This window comes from Anarrhichthys ocellatus, unplaced genomic scaffold (genome assembly GCF_004355925.1).
Source record: "Anarrhichthys ocellatus isolate YVR2014 unplaced genomic scaffold, GSC_Weel_1.0 scaffold95, whole genome shotgun sequence".
Classification (NCBI taxonomy): domain Eukaryota; kingdom Metazoa; phylum Chordata; class Actinopteri; order Perciformes; family Anarhichadidae; genus Anarrhichthys; species Anarrhichthys ocellatus.
The window spans coordinates 358,063-370,359 of NW_022280125.1; the positions used below are offsets into that span (position 1 = coordinate 358,063).

Consider the following 12,297-nt stretch of genomic DNA (forward strand, 5'->3'; position numbering starts at 1 on the left):
TTTCACTTTGATATTAAAGAGGGTTTTTTTGCAAATTCTTGTCAAAAAAGCCAAATTATATTGACCATGATTTCATGTATAAAAGCAACAAAAGGATGAAACATCCAAGGGGGGTGAATACTTATGCAAGGCACTGTATGTGGAAGGACCAATCTCATCAATGCAGTCATCAATTAGAGGTAATGGATGTGCATCAGGAACAGTTACAGCATTTACCTTGCAAAAGTCAGTACAAAATCTTGGACTCCCATCAGACTTGGTATCGAGGAGACAGGGAGAACTCCATGGACTGGAACTTGGTACTGCAAATCCATTCTGTACAAGATAGTCAACCTCCTTCATGACTTCCCTCTTAATTCGATTTACCCGATAGGCATGCTGCTTGATCGGTATAGGGTTAGTCAACACAACGTCGTGAGTTATGACAGAAGTTTGGGAGGGAATGTCATTAAACAGACACGGAAAATCATTCCATAACATCCGCTCTCTGGTCATCAGGGAGATGAGACAAGTAGTGGGGCAAGTGGGACAATACCTCAGTGTTACTTAGTCTTGCCCCCTGTGGTGTAGCATTCCGCATCACCAACCCATCTTCATCACCATTATCAGGAGTGCTCACCTTTTGAAATGGATACCATAGGTGAGACTGAAGTCTTCAACCCATGGATTTTGGATGACCCTTGTTGACCTTCTCGGAGGTGGTACTGCTTTATCATATCCACATGACACACTCTGGTCCGTCGCCTGCGGTCCGGAGTTTGGATAACGTAATTAGTTTCATTTAACTTCTTTTCTACAACATAAGGACCGGAAAACTTGGTAGAAAGTGCAGAACCAGGTACAGGCAAAATAATCAAAACTCTGTCACCTGGCTGAAACAAATGTGTGATTGCTCGCTGGTCATATCGCTTCTTCATCCTTGCCAAGGAGCAGGCTAGCTGGAGGCGATCTTTGAGCTTGCTGACGTACTCTGGGATACTTCTGACCCTCTTCTCTGGTATGACCAGTTGCTTTTTAAGAACTTTCAAAGGACCCCTAACTTCATGTCCAAAAAACAATTCAGCAGGACTGAAACCTAGGGACTCCTGTACAGCTTCGCGGGTAGCGAACATAACTAGTGGGACACTGTCATCCCAATCCCGCTCTGACTCATGACAGTGTTTTCGTGACATTGATTTCATGGTCTGGTGAAATCTCTCCAGCGCCCCCTGACTTTCTGGATGGTAGGGGCTAGATGTTACATGTTTAACATCCAATGTTTTAAGTGCTTGGGCAAAGACTCTTGATTTGAAATTGGTACCTTGATCTGTTTGAACCGCCTTTGGCAGACCAAACAATGTAAAGAATTTTACCTTGGTGATAACTGGAGCTGTGATCCTTCGTAGCGGAATTGCTTCCGGGAACCTAGTGGACGCACACATGACAGTTAGTAGGAACTGATTCCCAGCTTTAGTCTTTGGCAATGGCCCAACACAATCGACAATCACCCTTTCAAATGGCTCACCCATTACTGGAATGGGGCAGAGAGGAGCCGGAGGAATCACTTGATTCGGTTTTCCAACAACATTTACATAATTCTGTTCAACTCAGAGAGTTTACTACCTTCAACTTCCTGGAAGGAGGTTTTATAAACTGCAGTGTGCCCTGGGGATACTATAATAGGGCTTAACCAGGTTGAGTACAAGTGCAACAAATTTCTCAACAAGATATCAATATCAAAATGTGCTCTTCCAAACTGTAGGGGAATCCATGAAATGAGTCATTCCTTGCTTTATTTTCCGAGCACAATGCTGATCTGTATCTTGTGTGATAGTCTTCTCCTCCCCAGAGGGAAAGTAGACACCTTCATGGGTTACACTGGGTATGACAATGTTGCATGCTCTGTCTTTTCCTTACAGCCACACCTTGACTCTTTGTTCTGTGTTCCCTGCAGTTTGCTGTCCAAGGTGGCAGTAAAAGTGTTACAGCGGTGCATTCACTGCAAACTGATCTCTGTGTCCTTTCCTGCATTCTGAATGATTATGTAAATTCATGTACTTCCATAAAGGTCGTAGCTTTCAGCCATTTAGCATGTCACTTTGTCGCTTAGTGATGTGAGGTTTGAGCCACTGGACCATCCTGCTGTCTAAATGCTTTCAAATCTCTATTTGTTTGAAGGATACTGGCTCTTTCCTCATCTCATTTTTCATTTCCTCTCCCCAGGTTTGTCAGTGACACCCTCCTGCTAGAGGAAATGATGTCAGACCCTCTACTGCGTCAGTATGGCATTGTGGTGTTGGACGAGCTCCAGGAGCGTACCGTGCCCACCGACGTGCTGCTGGGCCTGCTGTGTGACGTCTGCCGGCAGAGGCCTGACAACTTCCGGGTGGTTCTCCTGACTCACCCGACGCTGGCACCTCGCCTCTCTGCCTTCCTGGGACCATCTGTCCCTCACCTCTCCCTGGACAGCATGCTCACAGAACCCCCTACCAGAGACCAGGAGGAGGGGAGCGAGGTAGAGGGCTACAGGATGGCTGTTGAGTTGAACAGGGTGGAGACGCTGTACAGGGAGCTTTCATCAGGGAAGGAACCGGCGGCTGCTGCCTGTCACATGGTGCTGGATCTGCACCGAAGGGGAGAGGAGGGAAATGTGATGGTGTTTTTGGCCAGTGCCCAGGTACAAGTCTACTAATACTTTATATTCCTTAGTCAGAACTTCTATTAGGAGAGAAAACAAGCCCACTTATGAACACTTTTTAAAACTTCCTTCAGTACCAAATTTTACTGTTTAAATGAATCTCTGTGTGACATCAACATCTATGAGCTGCTGTCCCTGACCAACCTCTCTGATATCTAATCCTGTACAGAAGCCTCTGCTAATACGAATGAAAACTACTTTACAGGCGACTGTGGCTAAGTAGAGAGCAGGGCCGTCCTTCAATCAGAGAATCGGTGGTTCAATCCCCGGCTCCGCTAGTCGCATGTCGATGTGTCCTTGAGCAAGACACTTAACCCCAGAATGTCTCCCGCAGCTGTGCCTACGTGTATGAATGTGATAGAATCTGAATTGTAAGTCGCTTTGGATAAAAGCGTCTGCTCAATGACTGTACTGTACTGTAATGTAATGTACAGAGCAACAGTTGCAGAATGCAAATACATTGAATGGCTAGTACCAAAAATTGTGTTTCATAAAATGTTAATGTTAAAGAATATAACATTAACATTTGTCAAATTCAATAATGATTTTCAGGGGGAGAAAATGTTTTGGCAAAGTTCAACATGTGGAACTATTGATATGACCTCAGTGTTAATCAGCTGAATGATGTGGCAGTTATCCAGGGTTCCATTTAGAAGCCCTGTTATTGTTGCTCCTGTCTCACTCTTAGTGGTTCATTAGTGAAGAGCTCCACATTTCTTTGTGTAGTAATAGTTTTGTCTGTTAATTGGAAGAAACCCTATCAAGTTCCTAGTGAAGTCTTTTTGTATCTTGAACAAAAGAAAAAGCTCTGTAGAGTTTCACCACCTTTGTCTTGTAGAGGAGTGAAACGAGGACACCTCAACCTGAGAAGCCAGTGTCACACACTCTCTCTCACTCACACACACACTGCCACAATGTATCTGTCATGTGTTCTCCATCCAAGTGCAAAGCTATCTGTATATTGACCTAGAGTTTATCCAACTCTCTCATGCACATTAAACTCCCTTTATGTCAACATCAGCACACCGGGCTGGCTGTCAATGCTGGTTTCCATTTGAGACGGAGCCGGTTGTGTGCTCCTGTGTTACAGCTACATCTGTAAGTCACAGTCCTGTCTGATGATACTGATCTGTTCTGGTTAATCCTCAGTGATACACACACACACACACACAGTGCAGTCACACAACAAACAACAGCACAGAGAAACACATTTCAGGGTTGCCTTGCATCAGCTGACCTGAACCCTCACAACTTGTGTGGAGCGCTTGAGCGTGATGTTTGAAAGAGTGGATTCAAACTGAGGCTCCATTCTCTCTCCCGTTGGGTGTAGGAAACAGAGGCGTGTGTCGCTCTGCTGGAGAAGGAGTGTGTAGCTCTGAGTCCTCAGCTTGGTCCTCTCAGGATCTTCCCCCTCCATGCTGGACTGGGTGGGCTGACCCAGCGGGTCTACGAATCCAGCCCCGAAGATTCAACGCTAAGGGAGAGTGACCGCTCCGAGGTCTTGGATGGCTCAGTGCTGGGAGCCGGAGGTCAGGGGGTGAAAAGGAAGGTTATCCTCTCCGATACCCTCGCAGAGGCTTCCTTCTCCCTGCCAGCCATTCGCTATGTCATAGACACAGGCCTGCAACTCAAAACTGTAAGTTTGTTTTCATACCTGACAAGATGTCATGATTATATTACACATTATTTAAGCAGTTGTCTTTGTATTTCCTCTGTATTGTTAATATAAATTTGTTTTAATGAGCTTAACTGAATGGAAAGAATTTAAATATTTGATTTGAACCTAATTGCTGGGGACAAAGAGTTATTTGATTAAAGTAAAAATAAAATCAGCACGTTCAGACTATCATGTAAATGTGGACATTCCCCCATATTCTGCCACAGGTTTACAACACACAAATACGAGCTAACTCGCAGGTCGTGAGGACGATCAGCAAACACCAGGCCGACATGAGAACTGAAAGGGTGAACAGCCACCTCCCAGGTAGGTCAAAGGTCATTGCTGCTGTTCTTATTACCAGCTGATGTTGTTCAATGTGGACTTTCACTTAATTAACTAAGTAACTTCACTAAAGTCACTGTGGCAGACAGCGATGCATGCCCCCAAAGTCATTCAGATTTTAGATTTGCAATTATTTACTGTATAGCCAGCTTCACAAAAGAACAACCCATGTCATTAAGTGTTTATTATAGGCAGCTTCACCATCCAGCTGCTGTATGAAATTGTTAATTGTTTAGCTATTGTTCAAATAATTGAAACAAAATCAAATCAAATTGTTTAAATATAGTCATTTCCTGTTTCATGACTGTTTACTACATGCAGTCTCCTTGTTGGTCTTTAGGGCTGTGTCTCCGTCTTTACCCCCAGTCTCTGTATGAGGATGGGATGGAGGAGGCTCATTGTCCAGGGGTGGTGGAGGAAAACCTGAGCCACATGGTGCTGTTGCTTAAGAGGCTCGATATTGCTGACATGGGACAGTGCAAGTTCCTTGACAGACCAGGTACATTTATGAACTACTTTGAATAACACCTAATACCAGCTGCTACAGCAGTGCTGGTATTGTTTTCACCTTGTGAGTCTGAGTGTGAGTCATCATGGCTAAATGTGTTCCTGGAGACACCGACTGTAACAGGACCTACCACTGAAGAGGCTTTCACTACTAAATAACATCAATGAGATTTTAAATAAAATGAGTTAAAAGCAATGGTGAACAGGCAGGTCTTTAGCTCAGATTAGCAGGTAGTCGGCACCATCTCAGCCTTAGCTCTTTGTTCCACATTTGAGCGGCATAGATTCTAAAAACAGCGTCACCGTGTTTAGCTTTAACTCAAGGAGCAGCCAGCCCACCTGAGAGGTCTGTACTGGGTCCGGAGATCTGGAGTATCTAGTACCTAAACGGTTGAGTGATTTATGGACAAGCAATACAATTTAGAAGTTTATTCTTTGAGGAATTGGGAGCCGATGTAGTGATGTGAGGACTGGAGTTATTTGCTGAGCGTTTGTGGTCCTTGTTCTGACCCTGGCAGAAGAAGGGATCAACTGAAGCTGTCTGATGCTGTCTCAGACACACCTGTGTGTTTATCATGTTTTCACATAAAGTCTCTGATCCTTACAATATTTCTTTATGTTATACTTGGTAAAAGGCTGATTTAGTTAGTGATTTAATGTGACTACTGAAGTTTAGGTCTGAATCCAAGGTGTTGAACTTCATTTTTACTGTTTACTGTTGTTGTTTTTTACCCCAAAAACAATTACTTCCGTTTTTTCCTCATTTAACTGGAGAACATTTTGGAACATCCAGCTACTAATTTGTTTAATATATTATAATATGAGGTAGGACTCTTACCAATTCAGGAGCATGTTAGAGAGACCAAACCAGTGTCAACCATATCAAATGCAGCAGTGAAGGACAGAGACTTCACCAGAGTCTGTGCTGAGATGTATGTCATTCATAACCTTGATAAGAGCAGTCTCTGTACTGTGGCTGGGCCTCAATCCAGACTGGAAGTTGTCAAGGAAGTTATTTACTGCCAGGAAGTTGCAGAGTTGTCTAAAGACAATTTAGTAAACTAATAAACGGCAGGTTTGATATGGTCTTGAAGTTATTTAGTACAGATGCATTCAGGTTAGCTTTTTTTAAAGTGAAGTGCTGAAAATAGTCGCCAACTGTAGCTCATTGACTTAAGTGTAGTGTCTCTACTGTCTGTCATCACTGACGTGTACGACTCTCTCCATATTTATGTTCCTCATTGCCAGCCCCCGAGGCTCTGATGCAGGCTCTGGAGGACCTGGACTACCTGGCAGCACTGGATGACGATGGGAACCTGTCAGAGGTGGGCATCATAATGTCGGAGCTGCCTCTGGAGCCACCGCTGGCTAAAGCCCTGATCGCTGCCTGCGAGTACGACTGTGTTGATGAGCTGCTCACTATAGCCGCCATGCTTACAGGTAAAACCTTTTAAAAAGAGGGAATAATTATCCTCTTTGGAAAACAATTAAAATGACATAATCGACTCACATTCCAGGAGATATGATGCCCCATGACACACTGAAATGCCATGGCTATGTTAATAATGCATATTTATTAATCAACAGGCATTGTATGCATACGGCCCAATTTCACAAGTACTTACATATTTACTTATGTACTCTTGATGTTTATGATCTTTGTCTTCTGTCAGCTCCTTCCTGCTTTGTGACAGCAGAACCCAGCAGAGAGGAGGCTGTTGTCACACACTGGCGACCCCTGATGCACGCAGAGGGAGACCACATGACTCTCATTCATATTTACAACACCTTCATAGAGCGTACGTACCATTCAGCCTTCATGACATCAATACTTTACACTGGGGTTCCCACTGATCATGGAACCTATCAACAAACTGAATTGAGACGGGTGTGTTTCAAACATTTATTACATCACTGGACACATAATATTGGATGCTCTTACAAATGTTCACTAACTTAACAGGACTGTGTCATGTGTTTAAGCATCAGAGGGAATACAGAGTTTTGGATTTAGCTTCATGACCACAGAGAGAACCCTGCATTAATGTGACTGTTGAGGCTTTATAACATATAGAACCATGAATTATTGATTGGTCTCTGTGTGGTGATTGCAGATAATCAGGATGAGGTGTGGTGCACGACAAACTTCCTCAGTCACCCCGCCTTGCGATTGGCTGTGGTGATCAGGGCGGAGCTGCTGGAGGTGATGCAGCGAATAGAGCTTCCTGTTTCTCCTCCTGCTTTCGGATGCCAAGACAACTGCACGAACATCAAGCGTGCTCTCATCTCAGGCTTCTTCCTCAAAGTAAACACCCTGCTTTCTAAAACTGAGTGAACTAATGACGGCTGTTCTTTGGGTTTACTGCTAATTAGCAAGTGTTAGCGGGCTAACATGCTAAAACATGAGGTTGAGCATTATACCTGTTTAATGTTATATCATTGTTATTGTGAGCACACTTTAGCATGCTGACTTTACAAGTCATACAAAGTAGCTCCTCACAGAGCTGCTAGCATGGCGGTGGACTCTTGTCCACCTGGTTGTGCTTTGACCTGGAGCGCTTGTTGAAGGCAACTCCTGTTAAAGGTGCCATCTTTTGTACTGTTGGTGATTCGACTCTTTTCATTCTAGAAAAGAAAAGAAAAAGCCCAGCAAGTTCTAATATTTCGTCAAGATTGGAATTTAATACGAATAAAACAACCGAATTTTAACTTCATGTGAATAATGCAATGTTGCTGCTGGTGGCTCAGGAGTTACAGCGGGTCGTCACTGATAGGGAGATCGGTAGTTCCCTGGCTCCTCCATCCTGCCCTGTTTCTGCAGTGTGTTGAGGTACCGACTGTACAGACATCAGTTGGTGTGTGTGTGTGTGTGTGTGTGTGTGTGTGTGTGTGTGTGTTTCAATAATGCTGCGATATTATTCGTTGAACTTACTCATTCCGTCCGATAAACATGTCAGTGATGTTAAGTGTGTGTGTGTGTGTGTTGAGAAAAAAGTGGCTTTGCAATTCTCTCTGAACACACATTACATGACTGTTCACCCCAAAGTCAATAGATATTTTACCTTTTCATGTTGGAACTATGGTTGAAAGAAAATAGTTCCTAGATGAAACCTCTGACATAGAGGTCTGTGACTATCTTGAGTAACCGGGTCATGATTTCTGTAAAGAGACATTGCTTTTGAGTTTTTCAAATGCATTTGTTTTGGAGCTTTGAGCATCAAAAGCCGAGTGCCGTATAGTTCCATTATCGTCGAGAGAAGGCAGACGTCTCTACGGCCGATACCAACAGGTAAGAGGAACCATGTCTGTTTGATTTTCGGGCCAGTTACATAATCAATATGCGATTCTTGTCTTTTTCAATGTGGAGTCTAATATTAGAAGAGCAGTGTGTTGGTCTAACGCTACTTTTCATCTCACACTTTCCCGAGTGTTTCTGACTGTATTACAGGTTTGCCTCAACACGTCTTCCTTCCACCTTTCAGTCCTTCACTCTTCCTCCCATATTTTCTTACTTTGTTGTGGATGATAACATGTGTTCTTCTCCTCTTCAGGTGGCTCATGATGTGGATGGCTCAGGTAACTACCTCCTGCTAACTCACCGCCACGTGGCTCACCTGCATCCCTTCTCCTCCTACCTGTGTCGGCAGCCGTGCCCCAAACCCCCGAGCTGGGTCCTGTACCACGAATTCACCATCTCCTGTGATAACTGCATCCGCATCGCTTCAGAAGTCCACCCTCAGATGTGAGTCAAACCGGTACATTGTGCAAGTTACTGTTACGGATTTGAGTGTGTTAGCTTCTTTATTTCAGCTTTCCTCCAAACAGTTATGACCATAGACATCCATCTCTTCCAGTCTGTTTATGATGAAGCAAGACCAAGTCAAGCCAGAGTTCATTTTGATGCCTGCTTTTGGTAAAAAGGATATTCGTTTACGGCAAATTCTAGCTAAAACGTCAGAGAACATATTTCTTTGAAGAGTTCAATAATGCTGCGATATTAATCGTTGAACTTACTCAAAGGTTACTTTTTATTTCCGTCAAGAAAAATAGTTGGCCAACAAATATTATTCATTTGAGACGTAATTAATTCATGAAAGTTAGACTGGGTCAAGCCATGTGTTGGTTTAAGGGGAATGTTGAGGAGGTGAGAGCATTTCTGAACTTTGAACGGGGCCTGCCTCAAAGAAAGCCAATACGTATATTTTCTGAAATGCTGAACTGATCATCGCAGCCTCTCAGGACTCATGATGGTGATTCTGTCAGTAACAGGCCTGCTTAATGAAACACCTCTCTGCTGTAGGCTTGTGGAGTTGGCCCCTCAGTACTACCTGGGAAACCTGCCGTCGAGTGACGGCAAAGAGCTGCTCATGGAGCTGAGGCAGAGTCTGGAGCCCCCTTCATACGAGCCGAACCAGGGCTCAGACGAGCACAGCAGGACTCACAGAGACGCAGACGGGACAGCAGAGACTCACAGTCAGTCCGGCACTGAGCTCTGTGTCGTCCAATGAGACGGAAGAAGACACTAAACACACGGCTGTCACTTTATAGTTTGATCTGAGATTTGGTACTTTGTATAAATTAAGGTTTAATCATTTTGTTGTGTGATTTCAAATGGAGCTTTACTGGAAAACACTAAAGTACAGTGATGTATTGTTAATATATCTATATGCAGTGGCTTTGGAAAATATTCAAACCACTTCATTTCCTCCTTGTTGTGCTATGGATTGACTTAATTCAAAGTTTTATTTAGAATGTTTTTTATTTAATGAGGGACTTCTGTGTTTCTGTTATTCTATAACTAATTTAGTGTAGTAATAGTCTGTAATCACTCTCTCGTTGTGCAGCGGCACACAAACATTGATTGTAATTTGTGTCGTGGCGCAACACAAATTGTAAAAAGTGAAGTGGATGAAATACTTGTCAAACAAAGTGCCATTTCTGTTAAGACACTAGAGACTTCAGCTAAAAGCAATACGCACTGCTTCAGTGTTCTGGCTTCTCAGGGCTCACTGTGATGTACACAGCTTCTGTTTTCAACCTTTTGATACTGTTTGTATAAGGTTTTGGGTTTCCTGCTTAGATTCTGCCTTTTTCTCTCCGTCTTTGTGTCGGTAATGAAAAATCTTATTTAATAGGATTTCTGTCAATACAGTACTTCAATACTTCAAATAAAAGTGTTTTTTCATGTTGGAAATATCTCAGCTACGTGACTTTTGTACTTTAAAGCTGCTCTAGTTAGTAAACTGTATTGTCTGTATTGTATATATACGGATGTATTTGTCAGTATTGCTGGTTTGGTCCGAGCTGAGCTCAGATACGTTTCAAACCAAAAGCATTTCAGGGTGGACTTTGCTCTTTTCTTGAGATTCTGTGTGCGTTGAAGCTCAACCGCCATCTTGCCTGAACACTGTGCAGCAGCAGTAATTCCATCCACACGCCCAGCAGAGGTCTGACCTCATGCACTTTACAGTACTCCCATTTAGCATGGCTGACTTTTAGCTTCTAGTGTGGGGCAAGCTAAAAACACTGCATGACAAATTTCCCACAATGCAACTTAACTAACCCTGAGTACGTTATCAGGGTTATTTTCCTTTTATTTCTCAGACTTGACCCTCCAGAGACACTCCGTCCTCTCAGGCTGAGCAGTAGACCGATGGTGGAATAGCAGAGGTGTTGCATCTTTGTGCAAAACCTCCCCTCCTTCAGTGAAAATCACTGTTTGAAAGAATTTCTAGTTTGCTTAGACAAAGTCATTCATTTGCTTGGGGGCAGCAGAGCAAGCAGTAAAACACAGACGTTTACTATTAGCAAAGTCAGGGTTTGGTCTCTTCAGTATGTTCACTGTGTCTGTTTGCTGCTGGGCAGGTAGTGAACAGTGTGTTTGTCAGAGCTAAGGAGCTGAAAACAGCTGCTGCTGGAGACACGGCTGATAAGAGCAGTTTCAAAAATTAGGAGTGCAGCTTGAAGTGTGATTGAGCTGCCTTAGGGGATTTAACTGCCTCTTTGGTGTGTTGTGTCCACAATTCTTTACAACAGCAGGTGTCATTGTGTCTCACATGTGTCTGTCTTTCCAGACTCGGTCAATTAATGTCAGGCCAATAGAAATGTGGATAAACCTTTGAACAGAATCTACTGTCCAGTTTAAAATTGGGAAATATAGTTTACAGATAATTTGCTTCTTCCCCGGAGTCTTTGTGCTTTCTCTCCTCACAGGTTTCCATGAATCGTGGTATCATCTGGACCCTGGTCTTGCTGACACACACTGCTACTACCATTATTAGTCGGAGTCACATTGCTATTACCGATACCATCACTGCTTTTATTATCATTATTATTCTACTATATCCACTACTGCTGTTATTATTACTAGTCGTAATGTTTCCATCATTATTCTGCTTACTACTCTCATATGAATTATTGATGTCATATGCATTGAATGTGTTGTAACTGTTATGTTCATTCTGTACACATGACATCTATCTCACTCCATCCTGATAGAGGATCCTCCTCTGTTGCTCTCTCTAAGCTCTTTCCCTCTTTTCTCCCCGTTAAAGGGTTTTACAAAATATATTAAATGGAATTGAATATACTTGAATACTTTATTTAATAAATAATGTTTGGGTGAAGAAGTGGGTGGATGGACTCATGACCTCAGTATCTCCACTTTTATGATAAAGAGTCTGCATTGTGGAGTGCAGAGAGTGCACCGATATACAGTATATATATATTTACAGTATATGTGTATATATATAAACATTGAACAAAAAGTTCGGAAATTAGTGTTTGGTAGATTATTTCTCTGTTGTAACAATGCTTCTTGGCAATAAATGTTATACCGTTGAAAAGCCTGTTTAGTTACCTTTCAAACGGTGCCCCATTGGTAAGGAACATGCATTTCTGGGATGAGCAGCACAGCTGAGTATGTGGGTTGCGCCCATGAAAAATTTGCCAAATCTTCTCTGCCAATGCCAAACAGCTTATTCTGCTGTTGCTATTGACCGTCAGGCCCGTTTGCGCTGGTGTCGGCAACACCTGCACTGGAACCTGAACATGTGGAGGAACGTTATGTTCAGCGATGAGTCCAGATTCTGCCTAAGGAAGTTGGATCGTA

At 43.1% G+C, this 12,297-nt stretch overlaps 1 protein-coding gene across 1 annotated transcript; it reads left to right on the forward strand.

Annotated features, from left to right (window-relative positions):
* Window positions 1–2,155: 2,155 nt before the first annotated feature.
* LOC116398974 (ATP-dependent RNA helicase DQX1-like) lies at window positions 2,156–10,380 on the forward strand (the record flags this gene model as incomplete). The annotated part of the gene is made up of 9 exons (XM_031875767.1): window positions 2,156–2,656; window positions 4,008–4,313; window positions 4,562–4,661; window positions 5,020–5,178; window positions 6,435–6,626; window positions 6,860–6,985; window positions 7,301–7,491; window positions 8,738–8,928; window positions 9,487–10,380. Coding segments are annotated over 9 exons (1,974 nt in total), but the record flags the coding sequence as incomplete, so codon positions are not given.
* Between the last annotated feature and the right edge of the window lie 1,917 nt (window positions 10,381–12,297).